The sequence below is a fragment of the Salvelinus alpinus genome, chromosome 7, assembly GCF_045679555.1.
Source record: "Salvelinus alpinus chromosome 7, SLU_Salpinus.1, whole genome shotgun sequence".
Classification (NCBI taxonomy): Eukaryota; Metazoa; Chordata; class Actinopteri; order Salmoniformes; family Salmonidae; genus Salvelinus; species Salvelinus alpinus.
The window spans coordinates 24,108,976-24,132,560 of record NC_092092.1 but is presented as its reverse complement, the minus strand read 5'-3'; the positions used below and the strand labels follow the sequence as shown (position 1 = coordinate 24,132,560).

The 23,585-nt window shown below is 43.8% G+C and overlaps 1 protein-coding gene across 1 annotated transcript; it reads right to left on the bottom strand.

Annotated features, from left to right (window-relative positions):
• Positions 1 to 581: 581 nt before the first annotated feature.
• Positions 582 to 23,002, bottom strand: col1a1b (collagen, type I, alpha 1b). The gene is made up of 49 exons (XM_071409530.1): positions 22,780 to 23,002; positions 21,021 to 21,224; positions 20,299 to 20,330; positions 19,860 to 19,895; positions 19,145 to 19,240; positions 18,407 to 18,478; positions 17,309 to 17,353; positions 16,838 to 16,891; positions 16,455 to 16,508; positions 16,023 to 16,076; positions 15,708 to 15,761; positions 15,382 to 15,435; positions 15,219 to 15,263; positions 14,900 to 14,953; positions 14,572 to 14,616; positions 14,394 to 14,447; positions 13,754 to 13,852; positions 13,446 to 13,490; positions 13,142 to 13,240; positions 12,784 to 12,837; positions 12,341 to 12,448; positions 11,582 to 11,635; positions 11,085 to 11,183; positions 10,804 to 10,857; positions 10,455 to 10,553; positions 10,192 to 10,245; positions 9,942 to 9,995; positions 9,699 to 9,752; positions 9,522 to 9,575; positions 9,217 to 9,261; positions 8,742 to 8,840; positions 8,278 to 8,493; positions 8,022 to 8,075; positions 7,815 to 7,868; positions 7,570 to 7,677; positions 6,928 to 6,981; positions 6,585 to 6,638; positions 6,245 to 6,406; positions 5,775 to 5,882; positions 5,443 to 5,604; positions 5,079 to 5,186; positions 4,748 to 4,801; positions 4,523 to 4,630; positions 4,244 to 4,297; positions 3,823 to 3,930; positions 3,122 to 3,413; positions 2,684 to 2,874; positions 2,252 to 2,494; positions 582 to 1,844 (listed from the first exon to the last, which is right to left on the bottom strand). Exons 1-49 carry the CDS (start codon positions 22,859 to 22,861, stop codon positions 1,698 to 1,700), a joined length of 4,383 nt encoding a protein of 1,460 aa, XP_071265631.1. The 5' UTR covers positions 22,862 to 23,002; the 3' UTR covers positions 582 to 1,697.
• Positions 23,003 to 23,585: the final 583 nt, after the last annotated feature.

Below are 23,585 nucleotides of genomic sequence, written 5' to 3'. Positions count from 1 at the left end.
CAAAACGGTGATAAGGCTCAGAAGCTTCAATCAAAATGTGTGGCTGACTATGCAGATGGTCATGTATATTATTGGTCAACTAATATTTATTATTGCGTAATTCTTGTGTAGCTGCAAATTTGGAGCACTAGAAATTTAAAAAATGGTGAGTTTATTTCAACCAAAACAACTATGCCTAATAGCACGTCACTTTTTATCCAAATTGCTCCTTACCATCCTGCATCTGTCCCGCAAGTCACACTCAGGGTTCGATGAGGAGGAATGGATAGCCCATCAAGTCAGTTGTGACAACTAGGGCTACAGTTAATTCCTTAATATTATGTTTCCCAAGAAAGGGGTCAACATGGGCTTTTTTGGAATGATGTTTTTTGACTATATGCCTAGAATATCACATTTCAGGATTTTAAGGGAAGTTACACCTTAAGTTATTTGCGAGATTATTTTACCAACAGCCAAAAATAAACTATATAAAATATTACATTTGTATAATCAATCAGCCACTGTCACTGGATTGTCGGTTGCTTGTTTGATTTAGGTATGATGTGAAATGAATGGAGGAAACCAAGGGGACATGTCAAACATTGAGTAGACAACTTCACATGCTTTATTCAGTATCCAAATAATTAAAAACATCTTGATTTATTATACATGTACAACATCAGTACAGATTCTCTTTTTTCAAAACCATGGAAGTGTGTCTGCTTCTCAGATTTTTTTAACTCTTTTCTTTTTTTAGAAACTCTATTTTTTCAACAAACAAAACACAAACGAAAGGATGGGGGGGTTGAGTGGTGCAGTGATAGGGACAATCGGAAGGGTAAGGCACACATAAAGGGTTGACACTTAAACATCAGGTGGGGGCAGGGGAAATGAAATATAACTAAAAACAAAACCACTTGCTTAAATCTGCACCAGACACCATAGCATGAATTATATCCACAGTAAATCATATTCCGGAACTGTTAATTAACCAACACTTGACAAAGAAAACAATTGAACTACATTGACAACAAGGAAGACATTGTGTTGATTTGTTAGCACCAAAGATCCGATGGTTGTTAGCTAATTATGACAGGAAAGGAATTCTCTATCAAATACCAATAACTGGACCTCATGAGTTGATATTATAGCACCTTTGACAGTTGTTTTCTTTCTAATAATACTCCTGTAGCGTAAAATCTGCCCTAGGGTTCATGAAACATTTTGGGTAACATGGACTTCTTCTCTGAGGTAGCCATTAGGGTATTTAAAGTGAAGGTGAACTTTCAGATGTTTTTTTGTCATGAATTTAGAACAAGAAGACACTCAGTTTTTAAGATGTATTTAATACCAGAAAATGGTACATAGCATTTGTTGGTTTCATTGTCCTTCCGCAGTGGTAAAAAAGTCACCTGTATCTCATTGTGTTTCTCCAGGGGAGATTTTACACTTTACAACTTAAAATAATTTTCTTGTGTCCAGTGGAAACAAAATATTCTTTTTTAAGTGTCCTTGCTTGTTGTAGGTTTCGGTTGAAGTAGCAGTCCCCTCAAACAAATTATTCAGAATCAAAAACACGCAACGACGTCTTCAGCAGAGTAGTTTCAAACTCGTGGAACTGTTTGGCAGCCAAATGAGTTTGTAGGTAATGCATAGAAAATAGAATTAGAGATGACGGCTAGGAAAAAAAACAATTTCATGTCCACATTTCTTTTTTTTTATACGAAGCAGACGGGGCCAACTTCGACGCCAAACTCCTGATCAGGTGCACCAACGTCCATAGGAGCGATGTCAATGATGGGCAGGCGAGATGTTTTTGATGTCTTGTAGTCGATGACTGTCTTGCCCCATGTGCCAGTATGTGACTGTGGAATGGAGAGAGAGATAGAGGAGAGAGCATGGGTCAGAATCAAAAACCAGTCTTGGTAAAAGGGATGATAACACACTAACCTCTATATAACCTCTCTTTTATTTAGTCACTTCATCTATCTTGAGCTCCTTAATATGCATTTCACACCGTCTTATCTTAAAATGAAGCCAATGCACCACCACCTCATGTGATAGCAGATGAACAAAACAAAAAAGAGAGACGAGATATAAAGACAACAGAGTAGAAGAGAGAAGAGGAAAGTAGAAGACAGTAGAAGACAGTTAAATATGAGAGTAAAGAGAGAAGAGAATAGCAGCGAGTGGAAGAGCGCAGAAGGGAGTTGAAAGATAATAGAAGAGAGTGGAGGACAGTAAAAGTAGACAGTAGTAGTAGGCGTCTCACCGTGCAGCCGTCCTCGCTGACGCTGTATGTGAAGCGGCTGTTGCCCTCAGCTCTGATCTCGATCTCGTTGGCTCCCTGGAGCAGCAGGGCCTTCTTCAGGTTGCCTGTGGCCTCGTCCATGTAGGCAATGCTGTTCTTGCAGTGGTACGTGACGTTCTGGGACGCTTCGTTGGACATCAGGCGCATGAAGGTCAGCTGGATGTTGACGTCTTCTGGGTTGGATCCCTCGCTACCATACTGGAACTGGAGAAGGAGAGAGGAGGAGGGGGTTAGTATCATGAAGGTAGTGTTGTAGTGAAGGCAGGACACTAAACCTCAAGTCCAAGTCAAGTCCCATGTCCCTAGCAATCCAGGTTTGAGTGTAAGACGAGTCATTTCTACCCGAGCTCTGATTGGAGTTCTTGTCAGCTGGTTACGCTGAATGGTCCATACCTGGAAGCCATTGTCCATAGACTCTGAGAACCAGACGTGCTTCTTCTCCCTGATGTTCTTGCTGGTGTACCAGTTCTTCATGGGGACGGTATCTTGGGATGGATAGACACAGGTCTGTCCGGTTTCCATGTTGCAGTAGACCTGGACAGCATCCAGAGGAGAGCCCTGGTTGGGGTCCACCCAGTACTGGCCTGTGGGTTAAAGAAAGAACAGAAGATAAGCCATCAAGGTGCTTAAGGTGAAAATGAAAGTAAAATAAAGTAGGCTGCTAGCTCTTTGATGTTTTTGGCTGTGTTTTGAGTATCTTATAAATTCAACCAACCAACCAACCAACCAACCAACCAACCAACCAACCAACCAATCTATCACTGATCACAGCATGCCTAGTCCGTGACCAGTGTTGGTCTGGAGGTGGGCTGGACTGAGCCTGGAACTTACCGCTCTTCCACTCGGGGTGGCACATCCTGATGTCACGGCACATGCGGGCGGGGTTCTTCTGGGATCCCTCGGGGCTGCGGATGTTCTCCACCTTCTGGCTGAGGCTCTTCAGGGTGGTGTCCACCTCCATGTCACGGTCGTTCATCATGTCAGGCTCGTCAGCGCGGTAGTGGTATCCTCCTCCTCCTCGCATGGGGTCAGGTCCCTTCTCCTGGTTGTAGATCGGTGCGACATGGAAGCCGCCGCCAGCAGGACCTGGAGGTCCGGGCAGACCAGGAGAACCAGGAGCACCCTGAGAAGGAAAGAAGAGGATAGAAAGGGGTCAAATCTGGCCTCAAAGGCTGTGTGCTGTGTGTGCTATGTGCTGTGTGCTGTGTGTGCTGTGTGCTGTGTGTGCTATGTGCTGTGTGCTGTGTGCTGTGTGTGCTGTGTGCTGTGTGCTGTGTGCTGTGTGCTGTGTGCTGTGTGCTGTGTGTGCTATGTGCTGTGTGCTGTGTGCTGTGTGTGCTATGTGCTGTGTGCTGTGTGCTGTGTGCTGTGTGCTGTGTGCTGTGTGCTGTGTGTTGTGTGTTGTGTGTGCTGTGTGCTATGTGCTGTGTGCTGTGTGTGCTATGTGTGCTGTGTGCTGTGTGTTGTGTGTGCTGTGTGTTATGTGCTGTGTGTGCTTGTGGAGGAAAGGAAGAGGTTAGTGTGAGACTTACAGCTGCTCCCATCTCTCCGTTGCGACCACGGGGTCCGGGGGGTCCGATGGGTCCAGGCAGACCGTTCATGCCATCTTTGCCGGTGGAGCCAGAAGAACCGTGGGGTCCCTGTAGGACAGAGACAAAACAACAACTCCTTTAGAAGTCATATCCCTTGAAAAGGAAAAGGCACAACACTCGCTCACCATTATTTATTTAAACAACTATTAACAACTTGACATTTCAGCTTTCATCAGAGGTCCTATTCCTTCCATTCCACCGGCAACATCACTTTAATGAAGGAATAGATAGGAAATCCCTGCATAATCTGATGTGTGTAATCGTGTTGTTATGGTAAAGATCACAACATGACATATGTATATTATATTATCAGCCTTGATTCATGTTCTATTGGTGGGCTAGAAGTGTGTGTCACACTCACTCGGGGTCCAGAAGGTCCGTTAAGTCCAGCAGGCCCAGACTCGCCAGAGGAACCCTAGAACCAGATACATCAATCACACATTAGATCAGCCATGGTAAAGCATAGAGAACAACAGATCTTCAACCCAGAAACAATGTGCATGCTTCCGTAATGCCTCAAATCAAATAAAAACTACCTTTAAAATGGCAGAACATAAGCATAAAGAGTAGCACCTTACTTAACATATGATGCATTAGATTAGTCAGGAGTTGTATAATATAATAAGCCTGGTATACTCACAGAGGGTCCAGGAAGACCGGGCATGCCGTTTAAACCTCTGTGTCCCTTGTGGCCTCTCTCTCCACCCTCTCCAGCCTCTCCCTTGTCTCCACGAGCACCAGCAGGTCCCTGTAGAGATAGGCCAAGGGGTCAAACAGGTATTCAACACTGCCAATAAATATCGGACAGCCTTACAATGCATTAGGTTAAGGTGTATGGATGCCAAAATGCTGACAGAAAACTTACAAGACCACCACGACCACCAGCAGGACCGTTAGGGCCAGCGGGACCAGCAGGACCCTGAGAGAGAGAGAGAGGGAGAGTGAGAGTGAGAGAGAGATAAAGAGAGAGAATCAAGGATAATGATAAGTGTGTAAAGAATAACTGCATATAATAAAAATTATAAATAATACCTGAATGAATGGTGATTCACTAATCTGCTCATATACAGCACATTGATGTATCACAGGGTATGTATCCCAGGGTATGTCAGGGTAACATTGCGAGACAATTTTTTTTTCCTAAGGCCTGAAAGTTACTATAGTCAACCCCTAAATTGACGAGAAGAGGTACTTACAGACTCTCCACGGCTACCGGACTTGCCAGAAGCACCAGAGGGACCGGGGGCACCGGGAGGTCCGGGAGCACCAGGGGAACCAGCATTACCATTCTCACCACGGTCACCCTGCAATGAACACACACACACACAGACAAAGAGCCATCAGGGTAATGTCACCAGTGATGGGGACAAGTGTTGGTGGATGAGGTGAGTTTCCTCCCTTACATTGTAAAGCTCTTTGAGCGTCTTGAAAAGCTCTACTTAAAAATACAGTAAGTGTATACATTATAAGACAAGTAGTCTGTTTATATTTATTATCCAGCAGCAATGTTGTTTATAACAGAAGTTCCGTGTAGCAGGTGGTTTGATAGTGGAAGCTTACCTTGGAGCCGGGGGGTCCATCGCGGCCGGAAACACCATCGTGACCAGTGGAACCCTCACGACCAGCTTCACCGGGCGCACCAGACAGGCCAGGGGGTCCCATGGGGCCAGGGGAGCCACGCTCACCGACTGGGCCGCCAGGTCCCTGCTTACCGGGCTCTCCCTGAGAGAGGACAAGGGACAAGTCAAGGGTTAAGTGTCAAGTGTGAAGGCTTTAGGAGTAGAGACAAAGCTAAGACAAAAGTGCTTTTTTTGTGAGTTAATACTTTTGATAGAGGTTAAGAGTAATATGGTCAGTGTTTTGGGGGGGGTGTTGTTGATGGGAACACTCACAGCTGTTCCTGGTGTTCCTGCAGTACCGCTGGGTCCCCTTCCTCCGGGGCCCCCCACAATACCACGCTGTCCAGCAATACCTCCGGGTCCAGGGGTTCCTGGGGCTCCCTGGAGAAAAAGATGACAGATTATTCACTGCAGCAGGGAGAACCAGAAGAAGTCTTTATTAACCATCAACATGGTTTAAACTTGACTACATACATATGTTACAAATAAAGTAGCATTACAGATTTTGATTTATATTTTTTTCTGTTTTATAGTTGTTGTTTTTTAAACATTCCATCTGGTACATTACATCGTTTTAATTTTGTTTTGTAATGCTTGAAAATAGCTGGGAAATAAAAATATATAATAATTGTTGTTTTTGCCCAATCTCCCTTCATCCCTTTAGTATTTGATGTGTTGTTCTGTTTACTACTTTGTTTATTGCTGCTGTTGTTGTTTATATATGTTTACTTTACTTTACTTACCATTGTACCATCGTTACCCTTAGCTCCAGAGGGTCCTGAGGGACCTGGGGGTCCGGCAGCTCCAGCCTCACCGGGGCGACCAGCATTACCAGTTTCACCACGTCCACCCCTCTGTCCCTCTTTACCGGCGGGGCCGGGGGGGCCTGCGGATCCGGGGGCTCCCTGAAAACATTTAGGAGATGAGGCGAGTTTGTTCAGAGCAAAAAAAAATTAAATATAAAAGTATGTGAGTTAAAGATGTTTAACTCAAAAAGCCAAACTTGATATGTTTCAGTGTGCATGAATGGGACTGTTTGATAGGTTGTTGAGAAGATGGAGGACCTTGGTTAGGTGAACTTACACTTCCACCAGGAGGACCAACTCTTCCACCAGGACCAGGCATACCGGAAGCACCCTACGGACACGCACAAACACACACACACACACACACACACACACACACACACACACACACACACACACACACACACACACACACACACACACACACACACACACACACACACACACACACACACACACACACACACACACACACACACACACACACACGAGATAACAGATTAGCTTTCACAAAAAAAACACAGACTTTACAACTCTTTGTTTTGTATACATTTTTGTTCAGTTTAAAGCAATTAAAAGTGTTGCTATGAATGATTTGAGGATAAGTTTGAGGTTCTTACAGGGGGTCCAGGTGCACCACGAGTTCCTTTAGTACCAGAATTACCAGAGGGACCCTGAGGACACAAACAGCAGGGAATTAGGCCATAAGAACAATTAATAGGACATAGTATAATAAATATATGCACTGAACATTACTATATTATTTAGGACAGTGTTGTTGTATGTGTCGAACTGCTTTGCTTTATCTTGGCCAGGTCGCAGTTGTAAATGAGAACTTGTTCTCAACTAGCTCACCTGGTTAAATAAAGGTGAAATGAAATAAAATAAAAAGAAACACAGGACAAACTAACAGTCACATCACCTATTCAGTCCTCAGCACCTTCTCCTAATGGTGAGAAACTATTTCAATCGGTCACTGTATTACAGTACGTTTCAGGATATATATGTTGTACACGTTATATGTTGTACAATACATTAGCTAAAAGTAACTTGTCCTGTATATTTGCAAACTGTTCCTGAATTGGTTGATTCAGGAACAAACAGCAACATGAAAAATTTATTTTTCTATCTATCTTGGACATTTGAATGTATACAAATGATAAGTATGCATCAGTTGGACACATTATAAAATGTTCTAGTTGAGGGGGAGGGTCTGGGGGGTCAGGAGTTAAAGCTGATTGGACAGCCTCAGACAGCCATACCTGAGGTCCGGGACCACCAACAGGTCCACCGGGCCCGGGAGCACCAGCCTCACCCTTGGGGCCGTTGTTACCGTTCTCTCCCTTGTTGCCAGGCTGACCATCAGCACCCTGAAGTGGGAAGAGAGAAGTGGAAAGGACTGGTCAGGACTGGTCATTACTGGGTTATGGGATTCCACTGGAAACAGAACTGTGACCAGCTTCAGAGTGTTCTGGACTGGACCAGATAGGGTGATGATGCTACTCACAGGGGGTCCAGCGAATCCAGCAGGTCCAGGGGCACCATGCTCACCACGCTCACCCTAGAGGATTATGGGTAGAAAACACACAGGGTCAGAGGTTGGGAATGAAAAGCGTATACAGTGTGATAAAGAGAAATGGCGGGCCATCATTCGGCGTACTACACCACCGTCATAAGCAGGTGAAGATGTAGTATGTCATTGGAAGATACTCACAGGGGAACCGCGACCTCCAGTGGGGCCAGGGGGGCCACCGAGACCACCCTCACCCTAAACAGAGACAGAAAGAGAGGGAGAGTGGCGATCAGATGAGAATAAAACTATCTCATATTTGTCTCAATTGAATACTTAATACTTTAAAAAAGAATGTTATACATGAAGGCTGTAGCTACACAATAGTTTTTCAACAAATGATATTGCACTGTTTACTGAGTAATCAAACCGTTTCATCCAAACAGCATTTTGCTCTTACCTTCTCTCCATGAGCACCAGTGGGTCCAGGGGGTCCGATGGGTCCAGTCATACCACGCATGCCGTCTTTTCCAGGGCCACCGTCGGCTCCCTTGGGGCCACCATCACCTCGTTCTCCCTTGGCACCGGAGTTGCCACCTGAGCCGCGCTCTCCGGGCATTCCCTGCAGACCTGGAGCTCCCATACCGCCAGGGGTACCAGCAGCACCACTCTCACCCTGAACAAATATGGTAGACAGAGACATATACATTAAAACTCCTTTCACATTATGGCCAAATAATATATCAACAAAAATGTTACATCCAGAAAAAGATTTGTTGCGGTGCAAAAATAAATAAGAAAACGACTAATGATATGGTTGTATGGGGCCTAATGTAATTCTCAGTCCTTGGATCAACATAAGGACCGAGTTATTTATTTAATCAATGACGTCATCTGTATATGTGCTCTCCAGTGTTCTCTTACCCTAGCACCATCGTTACCAGGAGAACCATTGGCTCCACGGGGTCCAGCGGGGCCAGCAGATCCGATGCCACCACGCTCGCCTGGGAAACCTCTGTCACCCTGAGGATGTGGAGGAGAGGGGAGGAGAAGACGGGGGAGAAGAGGTGGAAAAGAGGGGAGGAGAGGAGAAGACGGGAGGAGAAGAGGAGGAGAAGATGGGAGGAGAGGAGAAGACGGGGGGAGAAGAGGAGGAGAAGATGGGAGGAGAGGAGAAGACGGGGGGAGAAGAGGAGGAGTAGATGGGAGGAGAGGAGAAGACGGGGGGAGAAGAGGAGGAGTAGATGGGAGGAGAGGAGAAGACGGGGGGAGAAGAGGAGGAGTAGAGGGGAGCATCATGTTTAGTAATGGAACAGCTACTGAAGAAGGCAGCTTAGACAGATGGCAGCTTCTGGGGGTCCAGATCCTATCCAGAGCTGCAGTAAGGTACTGTACTTACTCTGGATCCACTGGGGCCGGGACCTCCAACCTCACCGGGCCCACCCTGTGGAGCGACAGAGGGGAGGGCATCAGTCAATCAACCAATCAATCAATCAATCAAATGTATTTATAGCCCTTTTTATAGCAACATTTGGCACATAATGACATTTATTGCTAGATAGCGGCTGATTAGACCTCAACAACTGTATTTGGGTAAAAAACTTGCTTTGCAGCAGTATATAAGGTATACTTTTTCCATCAATTCAATGTCATGGAATTACATCAAGAACCTATAGGATCTCTGTGATGGAGGGTATTACTTACCTGCTCACCAGCCTTGCCAGGCTCACCAGTAGCTCCCTGAGTTCCAGGCAGACCCTATAAGGAAGATATGAGAGGTGTGGTTGAGATTTCAGGTCCACATGTAACATTATTGGTTGAAAATGTGAATATGGATACAAGTAATGATTGTGGAGGTTAGGTTTGTGATTGGTAACCTACTTGGAATCCATTAGGCCCGGCGGGGCCGCCCTCTCCTTTCTCTCCTTGAGAACCCTGGAACACAAGGGGGGAACTATATCAGCGCGCAGTTTAAGTATGGTGTCTGGGTGGCTCATGAATGAATTCATACAAAGGTGTCTCAATGTGTTAAGAGACAATCCAATATTGAAGGAGACAATGTACTGGAGATGTGTGTGGCTAAATGTACCATTAATTCTAAGAAAGATATTTGTGAATACTTACAGCAGGCCCTTGGGGTCCAGGAGCACCAGAGTCACCATCTTTACCAGGAGCACCCTACACAGAAACAAGATGGCGTCTATTACAAACCCAAGAAAACACGCAAATGCCCTATAGACAAAGGGCCCTATTCTGACTTGATATAAGTTGACTTAACATGGACTTCAGTCCAAAATTGGGCCCATATCGCATAAATGATACAGTATGAATGATTGATCCTATCTGTTTCAGCTATAAGTATAGCTTTACTTACAAGACCACCAACGGCTCCAGCTTCACCTCTCTCACCGGGCTTGCCATTGTCACCCTATACGGAAGAGACAGACAACATGTACTATACATTTATATTTGATACAGTGTGTCAGAAAACACACTGAACACACGACTCCTAACATTCATTTAGATTTGTTCAGTATATGAAATAGTATGGTGAAAATAATTAGTTATTAACAACTATTTAGGAGGGAAATTAATATTAATTTGTTTGTATGTTTGTTAGCTTGTTTGTTTACTCACAGCAGGTCCTTTGGGTCCGGGGAATCCCATGACTCCAGGTTGACCTCTGGCTCCTGAGGAGCCTGGGGGTCCGGAGCGACCGTCGTTTCCAGTAATACCCTACAGTACATCAGGAGAAGAGAAGGATCACACAGGTTATGAAAGGGTTTGGTGCCTTCCAGATTGAACAAATGAAATGACTACCACATTATCTACTATCGTTGCATCATGACTAAGGGACGTGGAGGATAAAACGTGTTAAATCCTCTCGATAATGTCCTCTTGCCAATATAGTATATTATATATCATAGTAATAATATAGTAATTAAGTATGCATTGAGTTTGCAGTGAATAGGTCAGTAGTACTTACAGCAGAGCCAACTTTCCCATCGGGTCCGGGGCTGCCAGGGCTACCAGTCATACCCTACAGCAGGCAGGGAGAGAAGAAAACACATTAGATGACATTCCACCTGAGAATACAGGTTACAATACTCAAAGACTACAAGTGTGCACAACATCTATGTGAATGATATATCATGTACTAAACTGTGCATGCTCTTACAGTAAAGTTAAAGGTCACATGGTGAATTGATTGTCGTTTTTTAAAATTTAAATGAGAAATAGAGAGAGATGTGGACAGGTACCACTCACCTTGGATCCGGGCATGCCAGGCTCGCCAGGACGTCCAGCCTCACCAGAGGCACCTTGGGCTCCCATTGGTCCATTGGCTCCACGCTCACCAGGGCCACCCTATCACATAGGAAGGTCAATTGGTGATGTCTGCGCCAAGTTTTGATAGGTAAGCATTAGAGTAAGCTCCAGGGCCAGAGATGAAATAGTGCTATATGAGGGTAACCATAAGGACACATACAGACAGCATATTTAAGGATCATGTGCTGAATAAAATGTGTTTCTAGGTTCAATACAATGTTCTGCTACGATGATTACAGTGCTCCTTCATTTCATGTATGACCAAACATGGCGCTTAACTCTACACACCAGGTGTCATGTTTCTTAGACTATGGCTTTATAGTTGACAGTTTATTAACTATTAAAATCAAATCAAAGTCAATTGGTCGTATACACACTGTACACATATTATTATAGGATTATATCATTATTATTATTATATCTGACTATTGACTTACCTTGCCACCGGCAGCTCCATCAGAGCCGGGGAAACCACGCATACCAGCCATACCCTGTTGGAAGAAACAGGAGCAACATTACATATGGGACCACAGCACACCATGTCACAAAGCCAGGGCTTGACTGACAAACAGTGACCCCTGGGAATTCAACGTATTCTACAGTATGCAGATGGTTGTGCCCCTAAGTAGTATAGACTGGTGGCTGAGGCTCTAAGTGGTATAGACTGGTGGCGGAGGCTCTAAGTGGTATAGACTGGTGGCTGAGGCTCTAAGTAGTATAGACTGGTGGCTGAGGCTCTAAGTGTTATAGACTGGTGGCTGAGGCTCTAAGTAGTATAGACTGGTGGCCGAGGCTCTAAGTGGTATAGACTGGTGGCTGAGGCTCTAAGTGGTATAGACTGGTGGCTGAGGCTCTAAGTAGTATAGACTGGTGCCTGAGGCTCTAAGTAGTATAGACTGGTGGCTGAGGCTCTAAGTGGTATAGACTGGTGGCTGAGGCTCTAAGTGGTATAGACTGGTGGCTGAGGCTCTAAGTGGTATAGACTGGTGCCTGAGGCTCTGATGGTTGGTTGATGGTTTTTCATATTCTAAAATAAATAAACATATTTACTGTAATCATATGGAGAAAACAAAACACAAACACTTTAAAATGAATCTGTCTGTGTAGAGACACATTTGTTATGAGTAGAGGCACTTCAGGGAAGGGTTATCTGACATGGGAGAAGGGGGCTGAGGAGTCAGAGGTGGGGAACGTACACGCTCTCCAGGGGGTCCAACACCACCAGCTCCACCGGGCTCGCCACGGGCACCTCTCTTTCCCTCCTCACCAGAGGGTCCAGGGGGTCCGCCGGGACCAGCGGAACCCTGGTTGGAGAAAGAGGTAGAAAGGACAGAGGGGTCAGACATGAGACCAGACCCACAGTACAGTAAACTCACCAGTCTAACAACACCTTCAGAAGAAACAGGTTATACACCTGGGTTAGACACCTATGGCCCAGACACAGATTGATCATAGTCCTGAACAAAAAGCTACATTCATTGGGATTTTCCAGTGAAGATGCTTGTTGGTCCAGAACTGGGTTTGCTTAATCTGTGTCCCGGATACAGACTCTAAATGTTTTGAGACATGGTAAGCTGCTTGCAGTGTGAAAGATTGTGTTTCCATAGGTGATATATCATAGAGTTCATTGAAAACTTACAGGCTCTCCCTTTACACCGGGCTCTCCCTTGGTGCCTTGGGCTCCGTGCTCACCCTGTAAGGGAAAACAAACAAACAAATCACATCAGGTAACACACCACTACTTCCTGGTCAATATTACACATCACAAAATGGAGTGAAGTGCTACAAAAGTTTAATTGCTTTTTACCCCATAGAGATGCATTAAATTACTGTGTTCTATTGAATTTTGTGTTGTACCAATTTACAAAACAATACTCGCCATGACTGCTTGTTCAAAATAGCACAAGCACATCACAAAATAATGCAGTACAGCGAGCGTATACATTAAATGCTATTTGACCAATTTACTAAATAGTGATCGTAACAGTGGTACTCACATGGTTACCCTTGGGGCCGGGTCCACCACCAGATCCAGGGGGTCCAGCGGGGCCACGAGTTCCTGGGAAACCAGGAGCACCAGAGATACCAGCAGCACCCTTTGGGACAGACAAGAGGAGACAAACGTTAGTGTGCCAGTACCAGTATGGACATAATATACTGTTAGTCGTTGTGCATAAAAGCGTCTGCTAAATGGCATATATTATAATTTCTATATGAAGTATTACCAGTATTAATTTGAACATAATCTATCATAGATCATCTGAACAATCAGTTTGATGTATCCACATGGCTCATACTTACAGTGGAACCCTTGCCTCCTGCTTGGCCATCACCTCCAGGGGCACCCTGTTTGGTTAGAGGAGAAGAGAGGAAAAGAAAGGAAGAGAGAGGGGAAGAGGGGGGGGAAATTATATTACAGTAAACTTCAGGGGTCAGAGGTTAGACACTATGAGGGCAACCATAAGAATATACACACATACATACATATATATATATATAAGGATAAGGATATACAGTATGTAAGATAAGGACATATAAGCATTAGCAACCAGGACAAATAATCATATAAGCATATCAGGGCAAGCATATGCATGCACAACAGTACTCACAGAGGGTCCAGCAGCACCAGCGGGTCCGGGGTTACCGGGCTCTCCACGAGATCCTTGGGGTCCGTCTGAGCCACGTCCTCCTTGAGGACCAGTCTCTCCCTAAGGGGGGCAGCAGAGAGGGAATTAGGAGGGCGTATGGATACTGGATATTTAGTCTTTGTGACTGACGTTACCGTTGTGTGTGTGTAGGGGGACGGAGACGGAGATGACGAGGGGGGGGGGTTGTGTGTGTGTGTATGTGTGGGTGTGTGCACAGAAATGTAGGAAGATCATTAATAATTTGTTGTTTTTATGTCATTCATAATCGGTACGACTTCATCTTCTCACTCCTCTCATTGTTTCCTCTCTGTACTGTAGTCTACAGTAAGGGGACAGGAGGGAGGTGTACCACGAGGTGTACATATGCCATCTGGTGGCCACTGCCTATATCAGATCAGGTTCTCAATCTGGGTTCCAATTCTCTACCACTTTAAATCATGGATTTGAGAGGAAAAGGCTGGTGTAAGAAATATGGGTGAAACTGCCTCTATCCAGTGCTTTCAAAATGCATGGTGAGGATTGTACAAGGGCACATTTTGGGAGATTTGGGACGCAACAAGAGGATTAGGGTTAGCGGGTTGGGGTGGGGGGTATGACATACTTTAGCTCCAGCACCTCCGGGGAATCCAGGGGCACCAGATGGGCCAGTGGGTCCCTGGAAAGATCAAATAAACACTTGTTAAATTCACATAGTCAGGACCAACACATGACACTGAATGGTGTACTCTGAATTGCTTTGACAGGTTGACAGGTTAGTCACCAGTAATACAGATACTTACATTGGATCCAGCAGAACCAGAGTTACCATCGTTACCACGAGCACCCTAGAGGAAGAAGTGGGGGAAATTATTATCAATTCTATTTCTTTCTGGTTCTGAGAAGAACAATTTATGAAAGCATATTGGCCAGGTGAACAAGTGTAAGCATACTGCACATTAAAGACAGGAGTTTATATTTAGGGCTATTGCAGCAATACATCAACATGACATCAAGTCTCAGACTTTTCTGTGTCATTGGAGATAGTGTCTAAGGTTTTTCTGCGATTCATGTTGTGATCAATCAATCTATCAATCAAATGAAGTGAAGGCAATGCAGTGTGGTACTTACAGAAGAGCCAGCGGGTCCAGGGCGGCCTCTCTCACCAGGAAGACCACGTGCACCCTGGGGAGACGGGAGGGGTGAAGCAGAGGGAGTTCAGTAACGCTAGATAGTACAGTAATGACTAAACAATGTCAGCGGCTGGCTACTTTCACTGGGCCATAATGTTTTGTTTAAAAAACGGACATTATTTCGTCTTTGCTTCTCCTGGAAAGCAGGTTGATATCTTTAAGTTCCTGAGAGATAATGGGCTCTGATGTGTTTATTGAGACAAGAGCTTTACTTAAATTAAATCAAAGTGTATTTGTCATATGAACGGGATACTCACCATAGCACCGGAGTTGCCACTGGATCCAGGGGAACCACCCTCTCCCTGTGGTCAGAGGGATAGAGAGAAAAATAGGAAGAAAACAACGGGGAACAGATGAGTTCTCCACAACAGGTAATGATAGACTCACATGGTGATAGATATCATTAGATAGACTTCTAACCTTAGGGCCAGCTGGTCCACCGTCTCCCTTGGCACCATCCATACCGTTGAATCCCTGAGGAGGAAATCAAAGAGCATTTGTTAGGTCAGGTGTTATTCTGTATGATTAGGAGTGTAATGTAGGAAAGTTGTAGTGTCATGGCCATCATATCATCATGGGAGTAGAGTGAAGTTGCCCCTAGTAGCTGTTCTTGGGTCAGTTATTAATTTCCCCTACTAATGGTTAGGGAAAGGATTTGGGGAGGGAAAGCTGATCCTAGATCTGTACATAGGGTAAACTTCACCCTGGAGAATCCTCATGTCCCTCCTCCTCCTTATATTACTCACTCTGTGTCCCTTGATGCCGGGGAGGCCAGGAGTTCCGGGGGTTCCACGACCACCCTGTAGGATAGGAGAAGAAGAAATGTTGTGGACTCGTCTTCATAAGAGACATAAAGAAAATAGTGTTGCCTTTTCAGTGTTGAAACGGAAATGTCTTAGTATTAGTGGTTATTTACTTTTACGGTAGTCTATTAGAATGGTTCTCATCAAACACACATTGGTCAAAGGAAAGCTGCCCTGTAGGTCCTTTACTGATATGAACCAAGTCTGTTTTGACAGGAGCATCTGACCCTTGACCTATTGGGTTAGAGGGCTGCTCACCTGAGGGCCAGCGGAGCCACGCTCACCGGGGCGACCAGACCTGCCAGGCTCACCCTGTAGAGTAGAGAGGAGGGATGGAGACAGAGGTTAATGGAGAGACACAGACAAAGAGGTCCTCTCACTGTGCATAATTCTGCCGCTAATACAAACAGTGATAATAATGTGGCATAAAAAACTGTATAAAAAATGGATGATACAATTACTATGATTATATTATATATATTATTAAAATGTTTGTAATGATAACATGTCAATACAATATACATTGGGGGAAAATATTGTGGTGTAAGTTGCAAAGGGGGAAAACTAGACAAGTCTATGTTGAGTTCTGTGTTGACTGTGTTAACAAATGAACATGGTTTTCGAGCTACAGATCTGACAAATGGAATGAAATAGAATGAAAATTGAGATCATGCAAAACATATAACGTACATTATCTCCGTTCTTGCCATGGGGGCCCATTGTACCACGTTCACCCATGGGACCCTACAAGGAACAAACAAAGATTAGTGGATGTGTGTGTGTGTCCTTTCAAAATGAATGATTTTGTGTGTCGATGTTGGTTCGCAAAGGTTGCTAGCGCATGAGTATAGTTACTATGGCTGCTGTACATCAGAAATGTCATGGCTCAGTGAAATATAAAGTAAACACAATTGGATGAACTGTGTGTGTGTGTGTGTTTGTGGGGGGGGCTTTTTTGGGGGTATGGGGGGGTTGCTACTACAACTGTTGGTCATGGTCAGGAAGTGGTGCTTTCAGAATGTGTGTCGGATGATTTTTAAATCAACAGGAAGTTCTCATTTTTGTATACTCACAGAACCACCAGGCTCACCGGGCTCGCCAGGGGGACCATGGTGACCGGGGGGACCCTGGTGGAGGACAGGAACACAGATCCGACCATGTGACACGGGTTATATACACTATTGTTATAAGAAATACAGCCCGGTTTTCCTGGCCTAAAAAACATGCTCAATGAAGAATCTCCATTGAAATATAGTTTTAGTTCAGGATCAAGGTTAATCTGTCTGGGAAACCGGCCCTATAATAAGTATTGCTATAAGATATATATTACTTAAGACAAATATAAATATACTACACTGTAAACTGTATAAATGTATGTACAACAAATGTTAGAACTGGAATGATTTTCACGCCTATATATCACACCTGGTATAATAAAAAGAGATTCAAATAAATGTTTCATTATGTGTCTTATAAAACATGAGATGAGTGAGGTTGTTGTTGTTGAAAATGAAAATGAAAATAAATAATGAAAGGATACTTACAGTGTTGCCTGGTGGGCCAGCGAGACCACGAGGCCCCATAGGGCCCTGATGGAAAACACAACAACCAATTAGTCAATTAATAAATGACACCATTGGTAGCAGTACTTTACCTCCCTTGATTGAGATAAAGTGAATATGTGAGGTATTGTAATCTAAAGCATAAAATACATAGCTGATCATTGTGAGCAATCACTACCAGAGGTCTACTGCAAACCTGAAAGCGTTGTACTGTACTGTACAATGTACAGTGTAGTGTAAACTACACTGCATAGGCAAATCATCACCTAACCATGACAGGATCCATGATCTTCAAAACAGCAATACCATGCAGCTAGAGTTGATGTGTGCGCCCCCGCGGAAATCTATTCTGTATAATAAAGAAATCGAAAGGTGAGACTCTCACGAAAACGTACATGTTGGTTGTTTATCTCCACGACACCCACAAGCTTCACGGCACTTCGGTACAGCTGATGTGTCAACTTCTGTCTGTAGCACCCGAACGGTTTTGCATATAGTTCAACTAGTAATTAAACTACATTTGTAGTCGCTTGGTGGTTGTTGAATTCAACTCAAATCTTGGTAGTGTTCAGACCTGTCTAATTCTCACTTGAAACAACCTTTTTTGTGTCTACTAGGCTAAATTACACATTCTATTAACATCTGACTCCAGAGTGATATGTTCTTGCAATTTGTAGTCTATGACATTTCAGATTTAGATATTATATTTTTTCACAAAGTAGTTTGGATGTAGTGAACTACTTTTTCAAAGTAACTATAGAACTAAATCTTTTATAAGGGTATCTATAGTGTAGCGTAACTTCTTCCATTGTGAAGTAATTGGTAGCTTAAACTATATAGCTTAAACACTGCTCTGAAGACTGCTTTTGTAGAGGCTTGGTATAGACCACATACATAATGGTTGTGCATTTCTGAATCCAGGCAACAGAAATGTTGTCATCTAGTATGCGTTGCATACAGTTCACAATGGTGCTTGATACTGCCTGAGACCAGACCTCTTAGCTCAATTTAGCCTGGAAATGTGGCTCCACTTTGATCACTAAAACGGCACAGAGGAAGACAAGATGAGGACCTTCATACCATCGGTCCCATTTGGGCCTGGCCACCGCCGGATTTCTGGTCATAACCATGGTGCATCTGAGGAGAGAAGCTCTGTGGGAAAGGAAATAAATAATCAATTGTTTTCCTTTTTTCCCCCGTTTTGGATGTTTCTTAAGCATACAGCATAGAGGTGACAAAACGGCTGGTTACAACTGTTCATAACTGGTTACAACTGTTTATAAAATTGTCTGTAACTCAGTCATAGGCTGAGTCCCAGATGGCACACTATTCCCTATATTGTGCACTACTTTTGACCAACGCCCTATTGACCCTGGTCAAATGTAGTGCATTATATAGGGAATAGGGTTCCATTTGGGATGCAACCTTAGTCAGAGGGGGAAATAACAGCTTGATACATCATACAATGTGGCTAGTCACTACTATCATCACCATCAAGAAGGAGGAATAGTCTCCCTCTACTACCAACTGTCTCAACAATCATAACAGTTTATTGTGTGCCTCTGTATTCTGTCTCTAGTCTAACTCCTCTCCTCCACAAACCAGATTTAGAGACTAGGGAGCTGTCCACACACCGCTGGTGCTGAAAGGAGCAGGGAGATACACTCACTACTCTCTAACTTAGATATCTATTAATATTTCCTCTCAGGCATACCAAAAACCATGGATACGGATAACTCTGGTACTAGACTGGTAGTGACTGGTAAATATCCACAGGAAATAGCGTTTGGATATTATTTTGTCATGGCGGTAACTTACTCCGCCGCCAAGGCCAGGAGGTCCAGGGGGGCCTGGGGGGCCGGGCAGGCCAGGCTGGCCATCCACGCCATCGTTACCTGGAACTCCCTCAGGACCCTGGAGAGATGGACAGACAGAGAGATACACATGTTCTTAGTAACAAAGACAGAGAGATGGATAAGCATGCCATGAATAGCAGTTCTGGCTCTGCTGTTTTCCCCACAAAAAAAAACTCAAATTATTGAATCTGGGGCTCCATGTGCTAGAAAGCTACATATGGATTTTACCACCCACAGGAGCACTTGACCTGTGATGCAAAGGTCAAAGTTCCACCAAAGGTTGATAGGTCAATAGGTCAAATCCTTGAAAAATACATACCAGTCTCTAGAAACTAATGTCAATCATTACTTTGAAAGATTGGTTGAAGTTAAGTAGTTAAAATGACATAGTATTAACTATACTGCAAAATAGCTTTTCTGTGCTGAGGTACTTAAATCTGTACTGAACAGAAACAGCCGATAAGTCAAAGCCTTTGCCTAAACCCCAGCTCCTCCCCTTCCGAAATACCCACCTGTGTTTACAATCTTTTACAATTCAAATCTCAACCTCAACCTTAAGCACCACTTCCACAAAGCCATGCTTCGTCAAAAGAATCAGTGACACTAATGCACCGTGATTTTTCCCCCTATGTCTTTCATGGAAAAACTGTACTGAAAATAAACAGTTTAAAACTTACATCATCACCCTTGGGGCCATCACCTCCCTGTGGTCCCTGTGGATGTACAACAAGAGGAAGAGAATCAGGTGTGCTGCAGTGCTTGTTTCACTGCACTGCACTTCAATGAGAGTGGTGTAGGCCTACTGAGCTATGAACTACTAGAGTCATTACACATGTAGAGTAGGCCTAGCATAAAATAAGGCATTGAACCTTTGGTGGAGGGTTAAATGGTAGGCCTACAGCACAGTTGAAAGGTATCACAGTTTGAACAAATATGAACCATAATGAACATATGGGCTTATTTATGATTAACATTATTCAATAATGTTAATACATTGATCATATAATTTTTCACTGACATAATAACACAATAATACATGTGTTATAACACATATAAAACATGACATAATAACATAATTAACACAATCAATACTAGTTGTAAATGGTGCATAAATACCTCTGTCTCAGGCCCTGCTGGTCCCTGGGGATCTATGAAATCAATTAAGAGGAAGAGATCATATTATTATTAACCCTTTTAAACTCATATCACACATGAACTTGGTAGTAAAAACCGTATCCTGTAAAACAATGATTCTCAATGTACAATAATACTGTGTTGACAATTAATGTATGGCTGGATCCCATATAGCAGGGTGTGAAGGCATTACAGGCCTAATGCTGATTAGGCCTATATACCTGCCTTGGGGCGGCAGGTAGCCTAGTGGTAAGAGCGTTGGGCCAGTAACTGAAAGGTTGCTGGATCGAATCCTGGAGCAAAATCTGTCGTTCTGCCCCTGAACAAGGCAGTTAACCCACTGTTACCCGGTAGGCTGTCAATGTAAATAAGAATTTGTTCTTAACTGACTTGCCTAGTGAAGATGTGAGTGTAAAATGAATATGCACATGTCCAGCATTGAACAGGGTTAATCCATTCATAAAGAAGGTGTGGGGGAAAGAAAAGCAATAGTAATATCCAATGTGATTTTTTTGCTGCTTATCCTCAATGAGGATACAGTCCATTCTAAGTAATGGCCAGCATGTAAGGCTGTGTAAGGCCCGCCCGGTTCCCTTTGTCCCCCTCTGTCTATAACTGGAAACGTTGCAGCCTACTGATGCCACTGGGGGCGCCAGAACGCTACCAAAAGGCACAGGTGTAAGTGGTCATCAAAGGTAGGCTACCCTCGCTCTCGGAGTCATCGGGGCAGATAGGACAGCATTCGCCGTCGGGGATGATAGGGTCGGCGCAGTCGGTTGTGTCCTCGCAAATCACTTCGTCGCACATAACGGTTCCGCTGTCGCAGACGCAGATCTGGCAGGGTTCTGGTTTCCATACATCCTTATCGTTGTACTGTTGGCCGTCCAACGAGCAGCTGCCGAATCCACCTGCGAAGATGGAGAGTTTTGGGAACGTAAGGTAAGTCACATGACAATTGAATAGACCTATCAGAAGTGAGCATTTCAAAAGCAAACTATTGCTGCAATTATACTGTCTTATGTCATACTGTTATATTATACTGCACGAAAAATTCGAAAATAGCAAACCAGTCATGGCTGTGAAACTCGAGTCCTGCCACAGGTAGTCATAATGTAGGATCCTAGGAGACCACTCTCAATGAATGACATTGGCATAAGATTAGCCAGGCCTATACCTACCAACATCCCAGGCTCATGGCCCGACTAGAGAATATTTAAGATATTTCATAGATTTAGAGAATTCTTAAGAGAAAGTAGCCTACAGAGACAGGGTTCTCTCTTCATTGTTTTCCAAACTATAGACATCAATTATCTGAATGTCCTATTGTGTTGCACTGGTCGTTGCCTTTGCAGCAGACCAGCATTGGCCAAATGATGTGTAATGACATTTACCCAGGCCTATGTTTGAACTTTGAACTACAAGCAAAATAATATGAAGTAGGCCTAGGCCTATAGCCAATGTCAGACAGGCTTGTATATCCTATATGTAGCCAAGCAAGGCACACTGGCATGGGTTCGTGTGGTGATTTGGGCAGTCGGCCCAGGCTTGTGTTGTCATTCTGGTGATGAGGCCAACATTTCCAATATCTGCCACAGAGCTGCGCTCCAAGCCTGTACAATGACGTTATAATCCACCGAGCCACACCCCCCTAGCTATACCCACCCAATCTGATAAATTGATGTCTAGACAATTCCTGAAGACGTCATAGTACAACTATTTTCACTTAATTAGCCTCCCTGGTTTAAAGTTATTATAAATCAAGCAATGGAAGTTCTTATTGCAGATGCCATGAAGTGTATTAAATAGGCTACACATTTCCATGTATACTAGTAGGCTAATGGGGAATAGGGCTTTCCTATCGCCTAATCTTTCATGGGCTTGTTCCAGTCCAGGCACAATTCGTTGTTGCCATTGTACATACTATAATTCCTAGATTTGGGTGATAGGCGTCAATGCCAATAATATTTTATTCTGAGCTTTTTTTCTGAAAAACATTTCCCTATTTCTTATTTGTATTTAACATAAGTAATATAATTGTTTCAAGTGGTTTATGGATTTGTATTTTATTCCAATTCCATTTTAACATAATCTCATCATTGCGCATCCAAGCTTTTGCAACAGCTAGAATTTCCCTTGCCGGAGGACATGAAATAGCGCGTGAAAAGCGAGCGCAGGGGCTCACTGAACATGCTCACTGAACATGTGTCTGCACGCCAGAGAACCAGCAGCCATGGAAGCAAAAAAATATACAATCCTTGTTCAATGCATTGAGCTTCGGAGCTCCAAAAGCAATGATATAACCCCTTTGATGATGTTTGCTGACAATTTAACGTCAGGTGTCCCACAGGGTAGGTAAGCGACATTTACATCATCCCAAACATAATAGAAAGGTCCCTTTACGCGCTATCCATTGTTCTTGCGAGAGTCCCTGTGTCCCATAATCTCATATAAAGTGATACTTACTATCGTCCTCTCCTTGACCTCTTGCCAATAGCACTGCTGCGCTTAGCAACAGCGCTAACCGAATATCCACAAAGCTGAACATGTCTAAATATTAGACATGTAGACTCTTTGAGGCAAGGGGAATCCTGTTTTAACTCCTCAGACTCCAACCATAAAAAGTAGGGTCCGGCACTTTGTTACTCCAATCCAGACCCTGACAGAACCTCCCTACTGCCTAAACAAATGAGTGAACTGGGTTTTTATATGCCAAACTTTTGGGGAGGTCCTGGGCGCAGAAGATAACTTGTACAAGTGAAAGGAGTCCCTCCTTCACAAGGGGGGAGGAGGGTGTCAAACAAGTTCACATTTTGGTTAAAACGTGGACATTCAAACACCGGTGGGCTTTTTTCCCTTTTTCATCTTCAAACGGTTACCCGACCCGTGGATGTTCTTTGCATGAACCACTTTTGTTCAACTTGAGGCAAGGTGTGGAGAACACTCCATCTTTTTGATCAACACTTTGATATATGTTTTCTCTTAGCCAAAACAGAAGGCTATATTCCCTGCTGTATATCTGCAGTGTTGCGGAAGTTACTCTGCAAATATACTTTACCAAGCTAACAATTACTTCACACTGGAAGACGTTCAACTAACCTAAAGCTAACCTTAATTAATAAAATATAGTTTACTTAACTAAAGTTAGTTTGGAAAAGTAGTTCACTACATCTAAACTACTTTGTGATATATCTATATCTGAAATGTCATAGACTACCAAATTGCAAGAACATATCACTCTGGAGTCAGATGTTAACAGAATGTGTAATTTA

Excerpts from the sequence above, each read along its gene's own strand:
- col1a1b (XM_071409530.1), bottom strand. The coding sequence starts at position 22,861 with ATGTTCAGCTTTGTGGATATTCGGTTAGCGCTGTTGCTAAGCGCAGCA. Across the intron at positions 14,448-14,571 it reads CTGGTTCTGCTGGATCCAAT|GGACCCACTGGCCCATCTGG; the intron begins GTAAGTATCTGT and ends TGATCTTTCCAG. Across the intron at positions 3,414-3,822 it reads ACGGAGAGATGGGAGCAGCT|GGTGCTCCTGGTTCTCCTGG; the intron begins GTAAGTCTCACA and ends TTTCCTTCTCAG.